Source organism: Zosterops lateralis (assembly GCF_965231275.1).
Source record: "Zosterops lateralis genome assembly, chromosome: 1".
Classification (NCBI taxonomy): Eukaryota; Metazoa; Chordata; class Aves; order Passeriformes; family Zosteropidae; genus Zosterops; species Zosterops lateralis.
Genome location: NC_139762.1, coordinates 86,850,002 through 86,866,746, shown reverse-complemented (window position 1 = coordinate 86,866,746; position 16,745 = coordinate 86,850,002). Strand labels below are relative to the sequence as shown.

General features: G+C 37.2%; 1 protein-coding gene across 2 annotated transcripts in view; it reads left to right on the top strand.

Moving 5' to 3' along the window:
- TMEM245 (transmembrane protein 245) overlaps positions 1–16,745 on the top strand; it is a 73,521-nt gene that overhangs the window by 53,731 nt on the left and 3,045 nt on the right. For both annotated transcript variants that reach the window (XM_083860426.1, XM_083860425.1), the window contains 3 exons: positions 12,452–12,552; positions 13,872–14,046; positions 16,207–16,401. In XM_083860426.1, coding sequence (XP_083716552.1) covers positions 12,452–12,552; positions 13,872–14,046; positions 16,207–16,401 — 471 coding nt within the window. The remainder of the gene's footprint in view (positions 1–12,451; positions 12,553–13,871; positions 14,047–16,206; positions 16,402–16,745) is intronic.

Sequence of the window (16,745 nt, the reverse complement as noted above, 5' to 3'; positions counted from 1 at the left end):
GCTGATGCTGGTGATGGTCTGGGTGATGGTGGGAGGGTCACCTTCTGTGTGGTTTTGGGTGTCCCTTCCCATCAGTAGAAGGCTGATGGGAATGTCCCGTGCTGTGTGGGGAAGGCAGCAGCTTGATGGAAGAAAGATTCTCCTCTCCCCAGTCCTTCAGGCCTTTGTGCTAAAGAGAAATCACCTTTTCATGAGGGGCAGTGGGAAAGAAGGGGACATGCAACCCTTGATAGTCAACAAAAGAACTCTTTCCTAAGTCTCTCTTAGGACTGGAAGGCAAATGGCAACCTAAGGGAGGATCTGCTGCTAGTTTGGTCTTTTCCCATGTTGTGGATGTGACTGTAAGCTGGGCATTTGCCTTTACCTCAGATACCTGCCTTTGACTGAGTTCCCAGTTCTCACAGGCAGTGCTGCCTGCCTCCAAGCAGATGGGCACTGGCAGTGTTTGAACTGTGGTACAAACACAGATTTGCAAATTGGTCATAAACCAGTTTTCCCAATTATGAGTAACTTTCGTCATGAAAATGCTTCTATGATTTTAGACTAAACACTTGTGTGTGCTTTGTTGTCATATATTGCATTTGCTTCTCATTGTTTGCATCTTGTGGAAGGCAGAATTTAATCTACAGGGAAGAGAAAAGGTCAGTAGTTTTGTGATGATTCCCTAAAACACAGTAAAAAAACTGGGAGGAATATTACTACCGATGGCATATGTGACCACAGGGATTTCTGACTGATATGTGAAGTACTGTATCTCTTTCAAATCAACAAACTAATTCAAAATTCCATGCTGGAATTTCATGTGCCATTGCCTGTAAATGAGGTGGGAAATAAAAATTTAGGAAAGTTGTTATAATCCCAAATACTGCTAGTGCCTCAGCAGTAAAAGAGCTTCTGTTCTCTAGTAGTTTTGGTCCTTCAAGCCCAGTTGGTGTATCTGTTTTTCTTTTTCTTTGTTTTGCAATCTCAGGTCTTTCTCAGTCTGATTTTAAATTTCTTGGTGTGGCCACATTTCATTACTCTTTTTTCTTCTTGATATATTCTTCATTCATCCTTTGCATTTCATCCCTCCAAAGTTGTCTTTTGTTTTCTCTCTCTCTTTTTTTTCTTTTTTTTTTTTTTTTTTTTTTTTTTTTTTTTTTTTTTTTTTTTTCTTTCCTATAATGCTTAAGTGGGTATCAGGATAAAAATGGTATAAATTACAGTGGTAATGTTTCATCATGTGTGAGAGTCTCCCTTGACTGACAGTGGTGTTTAGTTGCCTGTGAATGTAGTAAATACATGATTTACTTTCACTGAAACCACTTAAAGTCAGCCATAGGAACGAAGAAAGGGAAACAAGGAGGGGCCTGGTGACTCTGGCAGAAGGATTATGCCAGAGTAAGTTGAATCCTTTTTGCACCACCCTGTCAGGTTTAGGAAGATGACTTGCTTTAGAAACATTAGGACCACCTGAATCAGTTTACTGTATTTAGATAAATTTAATGAAGAAAATCCTCAATAGTGGTTAGTGAATTTTTTCATTGTAACTATAATTAATAATGTAGTATTTTGAAGGTTGAGAGGAATCATTATCTGTCCATAACAGTGTGATTTGCTTTGTTCAGAAGAGTTCTGTAACATAAAGTTGGTTTGTGACTCACCTACTTTATTGCTCAAGTAGGAAAATTATATTCTTTACCCTTGAAATAGGGAGGGGGTGCTCTTGTCTGGATTTTTATTTTTGTTTTGTTTTGTCCTGAATGGATGAAGCAGTAATTCTCCAAATCACAGGTTTCCAAGTAGTAGCATGCACACCTTTGCCTGAACCATTTTCCTTTCCCTGAGCAGCATGTCGTTCTCTTCCTGAATGCACCATACCCTTCTTCCCTGAAGCTCCCATTCTGCTTGCTCTGGTGGAGATATTGCACATTACTAAGTTGCATGTTCTCACGGCCTCAGTGCAATTTAGTGTGTGCGATACTTTCACATGAGTGCATGCACACGGGTATGGCTGTGGCTTAAAGTTACTGCAGCTTTCAGTTTGGGTGGGGCCTAATTAACGTTGTGAAATGGTCTTAAACCCAGATCAGTGTTTTGAGTGATGCCTTGAAACGTGTTAGTGGAAGTTTGTTCTGTAATGCCAGGAAGATGAGGACTGTTTGTTTTCAATTTGAGAAGGGTTATCATTATTTGCTTCATTTTCTTCATTTGCCGTGCACACCTTAAATTTGATCAGATGTTTCATTGGTTATAGAAAAGTTACTTAAAATACTACATATTTCTAAAGAGGAAATTGTTATCCTTAGCTGAAATTGGTTGGAAAGGCAAAAGAAAGATTTGATGTGAAAAAAACTTAAGTGTCTTGATGGATGAAATAGATTCTTAATGAAATTTCAACTTTTATTTATTAACATCTAAAGAGATTTGTAAAGAGCTAGCATGCAAACAAACAAATAAACAAAAATCTGGGCTGTTTAAACATCTAATTGGTGTGCTGTGGCATCCTGGCAGTGATTGTGGAGAAAATGAGACAATGATACAATTCCCACAGAAAACAATAATCTTCCAGCATGTTAAGCTAATGCTTAGAAAAAGCGAAATGTGTAATCTTGTTTATTTTACTGCAACATTAATAATTTCTTTCAGATTAATTTTTCAAAGATGACTGTTAACTGATTATGTTTTGACAGAATTTTTGCATGCAGTGAATGTTCTTTAGTAGCAGGAGTTAATTCTTGCTGAAATCTTTTGTCACATGAATGCATTTAATTACTGAGATTTTTCAAGCTTTACTTAGGGTGTATGTTATGAGATGGGAATAGAATTGAACAATGGTCTTAATGATTCTGCCTTAATCATGAAGCCAATGGCATCCTGGCTTGTATCAGCAACAGTGTGGCCAGTAGGACTAGGGCACTGATTGTCCCCCTGTACTTGGCACTGGTGAGGCCACACCTTGAGTGCCGTGTCCAGTTCTGGGCCTCTCAATGTAAGGACACTGAGCCACTGGAGTGTGTCCAGAGAAGGGCAATAGAGCTGGTGAAGGGTCTGGAGCACAAGTCTGATGAGGAGCAGGTGAGGGAGCTGTGGTTGTTTAGCCTGGAGAAAAGGAGGCTCAGAGGAGACCTCATCACTCTCCACAACTCCTGAAAAGAGTCTGCAGCCGGGTGGGGCTTGGCCTCTTCTGCAGGGCATGAGAGGAAATGGCCTCAAGCGGCACCAGAGAAGATTCAAGCTGGACATTAGTAAGAATTTCTTCACAGAAGGGGTTGTCAAGCATTGGCATGGACTGTCCAGGGAGGTGGTGAAATCACCATTCCTAGAAGTATTTTAGAAACATCCACATGTGCCATTCAGTGCTGTGGTTTAGTTTACAAGGTGGTGATGGGTCAAAAGTTGGAGTTAATGATCTTGAAGGTGTGTTCCAACCTAAATGATTGTAAGATTCTCTAATGAAATAATTGTCTAGTCTAAAAGTGGGAATAACAGATATTTATATTTTGTTTTTAATTACATTGAAGAAAGGAAAGCTTCAGATGAGTTATTGGAAAACGAGTAGAATGTGGTCTGTAAATCTCTAAGAGATGCCACTTTGTTTCAGTACGTATGCTGAGCCAAATTGACTGTAACCATAACCTGATTATCTTAGTCGGTTACCTAGTAGTATTTTCAAGCTATTTTAGTAGCAATAAACACATGACTTGCTCACACCACTTTTTTAGTCTTAAATACTATCCTAGGATTTGTCATTACCCGTACTTCCTTTTATATAGAAAATACTTGTCCTTAAACACAAAAGCTGTGTATTGCATGATTTCAGTCAGTTATTAAAAAAATATTTCGAAGAAAAACAGATCTTCAAAGAACATTTCAGGAAATAATTTATTTGCTCATACTTAATCTTTACTCCAAAATTTACCTGAAACTATGAAAAAATGTTCATTATTTTACACATATAATTTTGGTGAAGCCTGTCACAGTCTATAAATTTAATCTGAATTTTACAGTTTACTGCCCCTAATTCACAAGCTTACCTAAGTGCATAACCTGATGCTGAAACGGACAGTTCTGTTCTTTCTGCCCTGCAGGCTGATAGCAAACACATTGAGAGGCTATTGAGAACTCCTTGCTTTATGAGGGACAGTGCTGATATTCTGCCATTGGCTTTTTTCATATTCCAGATGGCATGTTCTGTACGTTCTAACAGCAGTTCATCTTAGTGCATATTTCTAGTGCATAATTCTCTGGCTCTCCAGTGTTTTTTAAGGCTGAAAATATCTGTATACATGTGGAGGATGTGGGTTAGTGCATGTGCAAGCAGAAGCACATTTAAACACGTAAGCAGATTTCCCTGCAATCTTGCAGTGTAGTTACATTATTCTTAATCTTAAGTACTAATCCCTTAATTATGTGTTACACTTATATATATATATACACTACTACTCTTTACGACAGCACCAGCTTTTAAAAAGTTACTTAGATGTCAAAACCTATTTAAATGAAAGGTTAACTGGTAATGACATAAACTGTACCAGTAAAGAGAGTGATGCTTAAGTTATATCTGGAATTTAGATCAGCCAGTTAGTTTTTTTCTTTGCTTCTAAGGCAGGCTAACTGGAAGGAATGGAAAGGAAAAGGTTTCTGAAAGACTTCATTAAATATATAGGGAAAAGATACTCCATCAGGTATTTCTAAGAATAAAAGTATAGTGTTAGAATTATTTTTAGTATAATGTTGCAGGGTTCTATGTTTGCATATCTAATAATTCTTTATGTGTCATTTAATGTTACAGTATGTGTTATTATAACCTTGGTTAGATTTCTGCTATCAAAGATTTATTTATTTATTGTAGTATAAGAAGACAGCATAAAGTCTTTTTTAAAACTTCAGGATTTCCTGATACTTCGAAGATTTAACATCACTGCTTTAGCTTGTCACTCTTTTGAGTTATCAGGTCAATCCATTGTTTGTTGTCTCTACCAACATAAGCAATGAAAATACTCCCTTCTTTATGCTTGTATTTCATAATTTTATAATAGGAATAATCTGTACACTCTAGGAGTTTCTTCATATAAGATTGCAGTGGATCTCAACCAGTATTGACTCAAGCCAGCTGTTGCTCTCATTCATGAACTTTTCAAGCTAAAATGGGAATCTTAAAGAATTCACAATCTTACAAGTGGGGTGGAGAACAATAAATATTAATGCTTGTACATGCTAACAACTAAATTAGGCTGAAGGGAAGAGAGTGCATATCGTGAACAACAAAATATTAAAGGCCATAGATGTGAGAAAGTATCCTTTTAAAAGCTGAAGTTTTTGCTAAATAAAGGAAAGGATCATAAACTTCAGCAGATAGAAATAGACCTAAAGCATGAGTTGGTGCTGAGTTGGATTCATTTACTCAAAGCTCAACAAAATGCTCTTAAACCAGAGTATAATTTTTCACATGTGGCAGGAGCAACAAGCAGTCAGAGGGCTGAGGGATGACAAGGGGTACTCAGCAACCATGAGGCTGTTGCAGGGGGGAGGTAAATTGATGCTGTGTTGCTTGTTGCTGTGAAGGTATGTGGAGGTAGTCATATGGTAAAACCCTTCTTATGGATGATCTAAAGCAGAATCTCTCAGAAATTACAGTGACTGCAGAAAAGCTTGAAGAAAAAAAAAGATTAAATGAGCAATAGCAAATTGTTGGGAGTAACTGATGATAACTCACTATAGAAATCTCCAAGAGAAAAAAAAAATTGTTCCAGAAAACCCAGGAAGTACAAACTTGTAAGCTGGATAGATATTGGTGCTGTAAGGCTCAGTAGGAGCTTAAGGACATACCAGCACCTGGTGAATATGATTTAGTAGCAAAGAATCAGTGGAGTTTTCACAGAAGGAAGTTCTGCCTCATTCCTCACGTTTTGTGAAGTGTGGGCAAGCAAGATCCTTCATAAGTTCACCTGTCTGCTATATTCTACCAAAATTTAATAAAGGCTTTTTTGATTTCCTGAGATTTTCAAGGATAAGGGGTATTGTCTTTATACAGGAAGAGTGCAGGTTTAAATTAGATATAAGGAAAAAATTCTTTACTGTGCAAGTGGTGAAGCACTGGAACAGGTTTCCCAGAGAAGTCATGGATGCAGCAGGATTGTAGACAAACTCAGTTAGAAGACAGCAGTGTCTGGGAAATAAAATGACTGATGAAATGTAGTGTAGATGAAAGTGATGCATGTGAGGGAGAACCAGTCCTAACTTTACACATAAACTGATTACTGCTGTGCTGACTCTTATCACTTGGGAGCTATATTTTCTGGTACACAGGCCAGCTCACTGCTTGATAGTATTTAAAAAAAAAATCTGCCAGATATATCAAACATGAAGATTTGTTACCACAGACCTAGACAACAGAAACACAGACTAGTAGTCCCATTGTATGAAATTATGACTTTCTTATACCCTGAGTTACTGTGTGCCATTCTGGTTCCTGCATCTCAAAAGCTAGGAGTGCTAACAGGACTGGTTAGAGAAATGGAGGCTTGCATCAGAGGAATGACTGAGCTGGTTAGGACTCTTCAGCCTGGAAAAAAGGATGTTACACAATTGAAGTCTGTAAAATCAGAACCAGTGTAAAAAGGATGACTGAGCTGGGACTGCCTATGGTCTGTTCTAGAATAAAATCTTAGCGTCACCTAAAAGCAACCAGGCACTTCCAAAAAATGAGTTGGTCTGTGCAGCAGGCAGTAGGGCATGGGTAAGATCTTGCAAAAGAGCGCTGAAGTTGCCGTAACTTGCGGGATTGAACAGGAGGACTAAAAATATATATTAATTGAAGATTAAGAAATAGAAAGCCTGCATGAGGTTGGTAATATCCCCTGAGGTGGAAGAAGAGGTTGGAAGAATGCTCAGGGGAGATTGTCAAAGAGATTTGTCTTTTCTTTTGTTCCCTTAGCATCTGCTTTTGGACTCAACTGGAGATGGGATGCTTGCTAGACAGATCTTTGGTCTGAGCAAGTTTGCCTTTTTATATGTTATGTTTCAAGATGAATTTTAAGATGAGTGTGGTATAGTACTTATAGTAAGTAATAGTAAACATCATCTACTCATAAAAATCTGGAAATGTTCAAACTAGATGATTCAGAAATACTGGTCCTTTCAAATGTGCTTCTCAGAAGAATAATTGTAAGCTTACAATTACAGGCCAAAGTAGTAATTAAAAAATTAATACAAATACAAAGGCATTTTAAAGAAATATTCAGGTGTAGACTTTTACAGGTTCATTGTTATTTTTCAAAGAATGTAGACATTTCTCAGTTAGGGAAGAAAGTCTGTGTGCCACTGTGTCCTTCAGCCTGGTTGCCACTCTTTAATGATGTTTTGATAAAGTCATTGAAGCCTTGTCCTGCCTTGGGAGGTGTATGCAATGTTTGCATCAGTTACACCATCTGGAGGAACGATGCTTTGATAGAAGACTATATCATTTTATCTGATTAGTGTCATTACTAGCCTGCATATGTTGGAGCTGTTTTGTTCAGTTGTATCATTCATGAGAAGAAATTAATTCCAGCAGCAAAACTGTTGAAATCTTGTCATGGAGTCATCTCTGAAAGTAATTTGCATATTTATATTGCTCCTGAGATGATCTTACTCTGTCAAGAAACATTTCCTGCCACTTCTGCTTTCTGCTTTATTCATAGCTGGAATCCATCTTAGTGCACTTAGCTTACTTTCATATTAAATTTGAAACTGAAATATAAAGAGGGTCATTTTTAATCCCTAGAAGAACAGAACCGTTAAAGAGAGTCAAAAAACAACTTAAGAAGTTTTTTTGAAAAGGATCTCTTTGAGTCATTTTGTTCTTCAGTGTTCACCTGGTGATTGCTTGAAATTTGGAGGATCATTGTAGAAGAATACATTGGCCTTTATAAAGATAATACTTGTCACTGGTAACTTGTCTTTTGCAACAGATCTTGGTGGTGTGTGAAGAAAGAAAGTTCTTCACACACCACCAAGAGTTCTTTGGTTTTGGAGTTATGGTGACAATGAGTGTTAATTTCAGCTGGGGTCAGAGAGCGCTGATGTGTTCTTGCTCTCCAGCCATGAGTGTACCGGCTTCTTTCCTGGTGGGAATGCAGCTATTTAAACCACTGCTCGTGAGTTGTCTGGGGAGTGTAGATCTGAGCTATTCTGTTAAAACTAACCCATTATGTAACCATTGTCATGAATTCATTGTAAAAATGAAAAAGCTGAATCCATTGTAGAAAGTGTCATGGCACATAATGAAGACTGTGCTGGCAGGTAGACAGAGGAAGGGTCATCTGGGACAGAAGTGAATCTTTGGAATGAAAGGACTCCTTTCCTGAGACACTTCTGAGCTAACCTGATCTGAAGATAAATTGTGAAACCATGCTGTGAAATTTTAATGCATTTTACTTATACTTTAAATTCTCTTTTAAAATGCAGTGGTTGTATTCTCAAAAGAAACTGAATAGCTGAGGTCTCTTAAAGCATCATTTTGAATTAGTCAGTTCTCTGTACAGAAAGGTTTACAACAAAGATGTAGCACTATCCTTTTAGTATCTACTTGGAGAATATGGGAAAATACCAAACATCGGTGGTGTGAGGAAGATGACAAAAGAAGGAAATTGTCTTACTCTAACAGTATTTCTGGCTGAGAGTGTACCAAGCTTGTATTTTAACTGCATTCTAAACTGTTGTATGGGTTATAAAGTGTTCCGTGAGGAATTTAGAGAAACACTACTTCTTGCCACTTTTGTCTACTTTTTTACTTTTATGCATATTCACAAGCCAGGATTCATATGCCTGTTGATATAAATTTAGTATAATAACCAGAAAAATCCCTCTTCTGAACTTATTACATGCTTACTCTAATCTTTCTGGTAACTCAAATTCTCATTATTTCAGCCCATATGCTCTTTTTTTCCTCCAGTGCTCTGGGAACAGAGAGATCTAGAAAATCAAATTAACTCCAAGGTCAAATAATCCATGATCTGATCTGAAGGGCTCTTTTCAGCTGGGGTTGTTGCAGCATTAGGTTGAAATTTTTGAAATCTCATTGTGTCAGTAACAGTGTACAGACTTTACCTGCCAGCTCTGTGAAGCGAACCTGAATTCAGGTGGACATACATTTGATATAAACTACAGTAGTAATAAAAAGGAAGCTCAATCAGTAAAAGAGAAAAAAAAAAATCTACAAAACTCATAAACTGAAAAGGTAGTCTTTCCCTTATAGAGTCTACAAGCAAATTCCCTAGCTTAGGGACAGAACTTGGTAAAAGGACCAAAAAAACCCAAACCAAAAAAAACCCCCAAAAAACCCAAAACAAACAAACAAAAACAACCCCCCAAAAACCCAAACCACAACAACAACAACAACAAAAAACAAAACAAAACACTCCAAAAAAAACCACGTGGACCAGCTGTGTAGAAGCATTTCACAGAAGTTTCTTCATTTTTAATCTGAATAATGTGAAACATGACCCATGTCCTCTGATTATTTTTTTTTTTAATTCTACATGCTTTTCAAAGCTCAGTAAAATGGAATGTGTATGTCGGAGTATGCCTTATGCCAAATTGGCATGAAGTGCTCATAAATTACACATTTGCAGATGACAGCTCTTGCAGATAAAGTGGTTCATCCAGATACAGTGCCAAAACGAGACGTGAGCAGCAACTGGATTTTCTGATTTCTGAATCCTACAATTACTCTTGTATATAAAAGGAAGCTGTATATGTGCCAATAATGTATTAAGAGATGGAACTTACTTACAGTCATAATTACACCAGGAATGTCTGCATTTTAGAGATGGTAATAAATTCATGCAGCACTGGCACTAGTACACCCCCATCATCTTTAAGGTCTGGTATCTCAGGTGCAGAGTAGCTGAAGCAAACTGCTAAGATTCTGATTAGTATTTTCAGAACTATTTTTTGCTGCCTTAACCATGAAGCAAAATAGATACGAATTTCCAGACTTTAAGATACAATTTTTAGTTTTTGTGGCAGTTACCAGAAAGTAACAAACAGGGGTTTTCAGAGAGGTTAAGGTTCTCCTGGTCCACCCCTGCCACAAAGTAGTGTCCCCTGTGCCTTTTTTGTGAGGTTTGATGACGTCAGTTGAGGCAAGCACAAACCTAGGAGAAGGAGAGGAGGAGAGTGAATCCTGGTGCAGCCTCCCCTCACTTCCCGCTTCCACTGTGCTTCCCAACTTCCCAGCACTATGTGATGGCTTCTCCTCTCAGTGTATTAGTTGTGAGTGATAGAAGCATGTAGCCAGAGAGATGATATACTAAGTCTGTCAGAGATATGCCCTGTTTGGCCATTGGAATGTATTATGTGTCAACTTGCAGAATGGCATCAGACCAGGACTGCCTGTTAGTCCCAGACTGGTTTTTCTGTTGTTCTATCAGTGCATCTGACTGCCAACTCCTTGAGCTGAGACTAAGAAAGCAACTTGTTTTATAGACACCTTTAATGTTTGGTGGTTTTTTGCCCTGGGTTGCTGTCTCTCTTTTGGTTAACATAATAACACTGTCTTCCCTTCTTTTGTAGTCTCTCTGGGAAAATCTAAAATGACTTGTAGATGGATATTTTTATTTCAAGTGAAGTTGATACTTCAGATGCTTTACTCAAGCTAGAGGCCTATCTCACCTCTTGTACACTGCAATGTAGTTTTGATGCATATGTACAGAAGTTGTTAAGACCTTGTTTATTTTACTACAGTACAGAAAACATCTTTTTGGAAAAAATAAGGAGATACTCAAGGACTGTTATAAAATATTTTTGACAACTATGATGTATTTGTCCCACAGTTCCTGTTGGATAAGAAAAAGATTTGCCTGAAGATTACTGCATAGGTTCTTCTTAGAAAGATTATGCTCCTGTGATATCCTCAAAAAGAGTAGACATGAGTTAAATGTCACAAAAAATTGCAGAAAATTAAGACTTTTGAGTATCTAGTGTATCAAAGTATCTTCAATTTTCAATGTAAATTCACAGTTAGCATTATTACTGTGGCCTTAGGTTTGGGGTTTTTCTTACCTCCTTGCCATTTTTTTTTTTTAATGCCTGAAGCATCTTTTTTATAACTCAGATACAAGTATGTCACTCTCCAAAATTTGTAGGCTTTGTATATTTTGGTCTGACTTTCCATTTTAATATAATAAAAGTTCATCTGAACTGAGAAGTGTTGAGGATTTATTTATATTTTTTTAACTGAGTCCATCATGTATTTGTAAATAGTCTTGTAGAAATCAACAATGAGTCCTTAGGTAGGAAACAATGGCAAAAATACTCACTGCCTACAGAAACAATAATGAAGATCATGGCCAAAGAAGCAAAAACTGAGAGCCTTGGAATTCTTTTTGGTACCTCAGGAAAGATTCTACCTAGTAGTTTAATATCACAGGAGGTTTCTTTGCTACAAGGCTTTATGGACTCAATGGAGGAAGGAAACTATGCTGTTAGAGACTTTAGATCCAGAAAGGGCTGGGTTTTTATGCCCTTCAAAGATTCCTGTTGTATGTCTTCCTGTCTTCTTTGCCCTGCTGCCAGAGTTCCCAAAACTGCCAAGACAATCACCACAAGTTATAAATGGGAACTTAACATCAGGAAACTTCATGTTTTTCTTTGCTAAGAGGGTGTATGTGCCACCACTTCTGCAATGGTGTAACTGTTCTGAGTCAGGGGACTTGGTTACTTGGATCCAAGCTCAAATAGTGATTTCAGGAAACTTCACTTCTCAAATATGGATGAAATTTAACATAATACAATAATGAGATTTAGCAGTTTGAGATTATGGTTTTTGTGACTGTAGACTTAAGGTATGGGTTTCCAGTTCAGTTATAGGATATTCCACATGTGTACCTGCCCTAGTGCTGTAAAAATGTCACAGCAGTTAGTTGCCTGTTTGCTGTCTCATGAAACTGTGGTCACACTTAAGAGAGGAGAACTTTGGATGTCAATCCAGCGGGATTGAATTAGGTTACCAGATTTATTATTTGGTTTTTAGTAATGTAGCCTAGTGAGCAACCTAAACGCTGAGGGGATCCAGTGAAAAAGAGCAGGTATAGAAATGTAAGCAGATAAAGAAAATGAATGAACACCTAGAAGTGGAAAAGAGGACAGAAAATGTAGTTTGTACATAGAAGCTTTCTCCTCATAGAAAAAAAAAGGTTATTTTTGATAGAGAATGTTGTCTGATACTTGAGTAGTTTCTTTCATGGAATATATCTCTGGAACCCATCGTTTTTTGTGTCTAAATGCTTTTAATTACATATGTGGTGAATATTTATTCTTCTCAGAGGGAACAGATGTATAAAAGGTTCAGCCATTACATTTTGAGATGTGTTATTTGTGACACTGATGGCTTTTCAGTTATTCAAAGCAAGCTGTGTGTGTATCTTCATAGTTCTTGGAATCCTCTTGCTAATAAAAATTAACAGTGTTTCTTTGATTGTTTTAGAGGTGTGTTTGATGCTTCCCTCAAAATGGCTGGGTTCTATGGACTCTACACTTGGCTGACTCACACTATATTTGGAATTAACATAGTCTTCATACCATCTGGTAAGAATTCAAGCAATTATATTTATAAATAATATTATGTAATTATTTAGTGTACAAAATCAGAAATATTAAGTGTTGCTGACATGCTTAGGTCTTGTCTTGGAGAATATGGCTGTGGGAAAGGTGGAGAGAAGGCCCTGATTGCTGTCTTACCTTACCTTTTTTTTGTTTTCACAATGCATTCCCTGCCTGCTATTTTACCTCTTCTTTCTGTTCTGTTTGCTGGACCCAATTCCTTCTGCCTTGTATTCAGTCCAAGTGTTTTCAGGTTTTAACTTCATTCTACGTGTCTTAGCTTCTGTTTCTCTCACAGGTTGACAGGTTCTGATTTTTCAAGATGCCTAAATGCAGGAAGATGTGGTATCATGGAAGTGCAGGATAGAGGAATGCTTATTCTCAGTATTGTTGTCTGACTGTAGTACTGGCCTCTGGTTTTCTTTTACTATTTGATCTTAGTTTTGCAAATGGCTGGACAGTTTCTCAGAGAAAAACCTTCTCCCCTGTTCCTCTTTGCCCTTCTTTCTCTAAAAAGAATTATAATAATAGTATTTGAAAAATGCTTGTGTACAAAGAAGCATAAGGAGAAATTATGAAGCAACAAACCCCAATATAATGGAAAATGGCTGTATTGTAAAGTGCAACTACCTTAAAGGCATTGGTTGTCACTACACCTACTAGGAAAGTAATCAGTCCTATTTTTTTTTCAACTACATGCAAAATCTTAAAAGTTTTTGCTTTCTGGTTAACAAAACAAAAAAAAGACAAATACCCCACCTAATTGTGCTTTGTATAATGTTTATTACTGGTGTATTAAATTACAGTGGCAGCAGATCTGTATTGCTTTAGGTTACAGCAGGTCTTGGTTACAAGCAGAAGGGTGTGCACCTGTGTGCACACTTTTACATACAGAAATACATTAAGTCATAACTCTCATGTTTGCCTGCTTTGTCCCATTATGGATGGGTGCAGGAGATGGAGTAAGTTAGAGTGAGGCTTGGGTTCCTTTGCTTTCTTACACAGTAAGAAATGTACAGGATTGGTCTAACTTCAACTTTTTCTAAACTGGTGCCTCTTAACTCCTTATGACTCTCAGTTGCTGAAGCTCTTCTGTGTGGGGAATAGTGCAATTTTCTTTTTTTCCTAAGCCACAGCTATAAAACACCAAGAGCCTCATGTGGCACTTCTTCAATGCTTTATTTATAACAGTTGATAGAAGTGGGACTTACTGGTGTGGCAAAAGTGTCAGAATGTAACTGTAAATATATTTATGAAATATGTTTCTGTGATTTTTTTTTCACTTCTGCTTCTGTGTGCTCTAGCATTAGCAGCGATCCTTGGAGCAGTGCCATTTCTGGGGACATACTGGGCAGCAGTCCCTGCAGTCCTAGATTTGTGGCTTGTGCAAGGACAGGGATGCAAAGCCCTTTTGCTCTTGGTTTTTCACCTCTTGCCAACCTATTTTGTAGATACAGCAATCTATTCAGATATATCAGGGTAAGTACATTGAACACTTTTTAAAATTAGCATTGTAAAAATGATTGACAGTTACTGATGCCTTTAATTAAACTAATTTTTCTGAAGCATGCAAAACAGTATCTTCAAGCACAGGAATACCCTCATAATAAGGAGTTTTACTGGCCTCAGTGCCTTCATTTTCCCAGACCTCTTTTCTGTGAACTTTAACACTTCAGAGGTCTTGAACTCAACATCAGCAAAATGAACTCTTTCAGCTGGGATTGTTAGAATTGGTTTATGTTTTCTATTTATCTAATTATTGGCTAAAGGTGTGTAGCATTTTCTTTTTATGTCCTCTTGCCAGATGATGCTGCAGAGCAGATAAAACCATGAGCTATTTAGGGACCAAATAATAATACAGTTACTGTAGAATAAGGACATAAAGTGGTTCAGTTCTATGTTGTTAGAAAATTGTATTTTTGTTTACTAAATATAATTACACTGAACAGAGAGTACCTAAAGACAATATGCCCAATATTAATATGCTCAACATTAATACTAATTTTTATAGACTGTGACTCTAGTTATTTTGCATTAATTAAAGCTAACAAGGAAAGTAGAATCAAATTACATTTTTTTCAACAATAAATCATGGATAAATTTAAGGGTAGTAGCTATTTACATAGCAAATAATTCTTCTGCTTGCTAGAATACATTTTTTTGGACTGTAGAGGATGCAAACTCTGTTTACTGTCCAGAAAATATATGGGACAGGAATAGATTTTCTGGCAGTGGAGTAAAATTGTATTCTTCCCAATAAATTGAACAATAAGCATGTCTTCCAGATTAGATTAAACCTATTTCAAATAGCTATAATTAGGTTATGCAGGGGTTTTTAAATGGATTACGTTTGTATTATTTCATCAGATGATTCGTTGTTTAATTTAGAAAGCTAGCCAAAATAATGTTTAAACTGAAGCAAATGTTGGAAGAAAGCCCCAGTTTTTGAAGGTATAGAAATTAATAGTGTCTGTTGTTGGGGAAACATAAAACTTTAGGTCACGTTTGTCCTCTCAGGACGGCAGTCTGGTCCTGCCAGTAGGTTTAGTTTGATCTAGGTGAGACGTGATTGAGATGTGCATGATTTGATAGGTTTCATGGCCTCATTTTGCATACAGTTGTGATGAAGGCAAGGACTTAAAATTTGAGAATTCACTAGAAATCAGGACCATTGTGAAAATGTCAGGAACTGCTGGAGCTCTGAACTGAGTAGCTGGTATTTTCTATGTATTACACTCAGAATTTAGAGGAACTTCCTGATAATTACATGCCAAGTTTCAACTGTAGTTTTTCTTCTACAATTTCATATTGCTGTCATTATTTTACATATAAAGAATGAAGAATGATGAGCAGATTTTGTGTAAATGCTGTTGGTAGGATTCACATTTTGCAGCTGAACACAGGTGCAAAATGTGAATCTGAGACGAGAAATAAAAATGGCATGGATTACTTGATGCCATAATAGCTCTTATCACAAAGCTCTTCTGGCCCCAACTTTCCAGTAAATATTAGTATGTTCATTAAAATTTGGTTTTGTTTTTCATCTGAAAATGTTGAAAGGTAATGATAATAAACACTCAAATCTGGTAGGCTTTTTTATAACCAAATTATAAGACATGACTATTTCTTTAAAGACTGTGTGCTAATTGTTCTTTGAAAGATGCACTGCAAGTTGATATCATCATGTAACTGAATGGCTTTGCTCAGGGACTCATGTACCTCATAGTACATGTTGCTAATTTTGTTAAAATTCAGCAGTTCTTGACCATGAAGCGTGAACAATCTGTGTGACCAACCATCTTTCCATTCTCAAAATGGAAGTGTGTTTGCCATTTAGTCCTTCAGACACTCTTCATCAGATGTCTGTAAAGTAACTGCTCCACTGTGGGTCTTGTCAGCGTTCCATGCTACAATAGTGTTTGATCTGTTGTGCGAACACAGAATACAGCTCGGAACCTTTGTGCAGTCATTCAGACAGTAGTTTAGCGTGTAAATATAGGTAGCTATAGCTTGCTGTGTCATTTCCTAAGCTTAATAAAACATCAGTATTGATACACATTTTGTAATGGATAATGCTGCATTCGTTGTTCTTAATTTGATTTTATTGTTCTTAATTTGATTTTATTGTTCTTGTGGCAGAGGTGGTCACCCTTACCTGACAGGCCTTGCAGTAGCTGGTGGAGCATATTATCTGGGACTGGAAGGGGCCATCATAGGACCAATTCTACTTTGTATACTTGTGGTTGCTTCCAATATATATAGTGCCATGTTGGTGAGTCCAACAAATTCTGTGCCCACTCCATCACAAGCAACGTGGCCATTGCAGATTTACCGGTGAGCTATTGAATGTCTTACTTGTATGAATTATGTTTTCACACACACCAGTGTACATATGCAGAGGTGTAGGGAACGTGTGCCTGGGCTTCATATAGGTGTGCACTTGCATGAGCATTGCAGTATTTGAAGAGGATTCAGCTGTCCCATGTTCTAGAAATAAAAAGTCTGGCTAAGTGAAACACTCACTGGAACATGTACACTGGAAGTTTTTGTTTAATGTCTCTCAGCCTCTTACAGGTGGCTTGTTTAAAAAAATTACTGATAATACCTTTGTGTCCTTTAATTTATATGTTGCTGTTGTGCCAGGAGATGATTGAACATAATTTTTAAACTCTTATTCA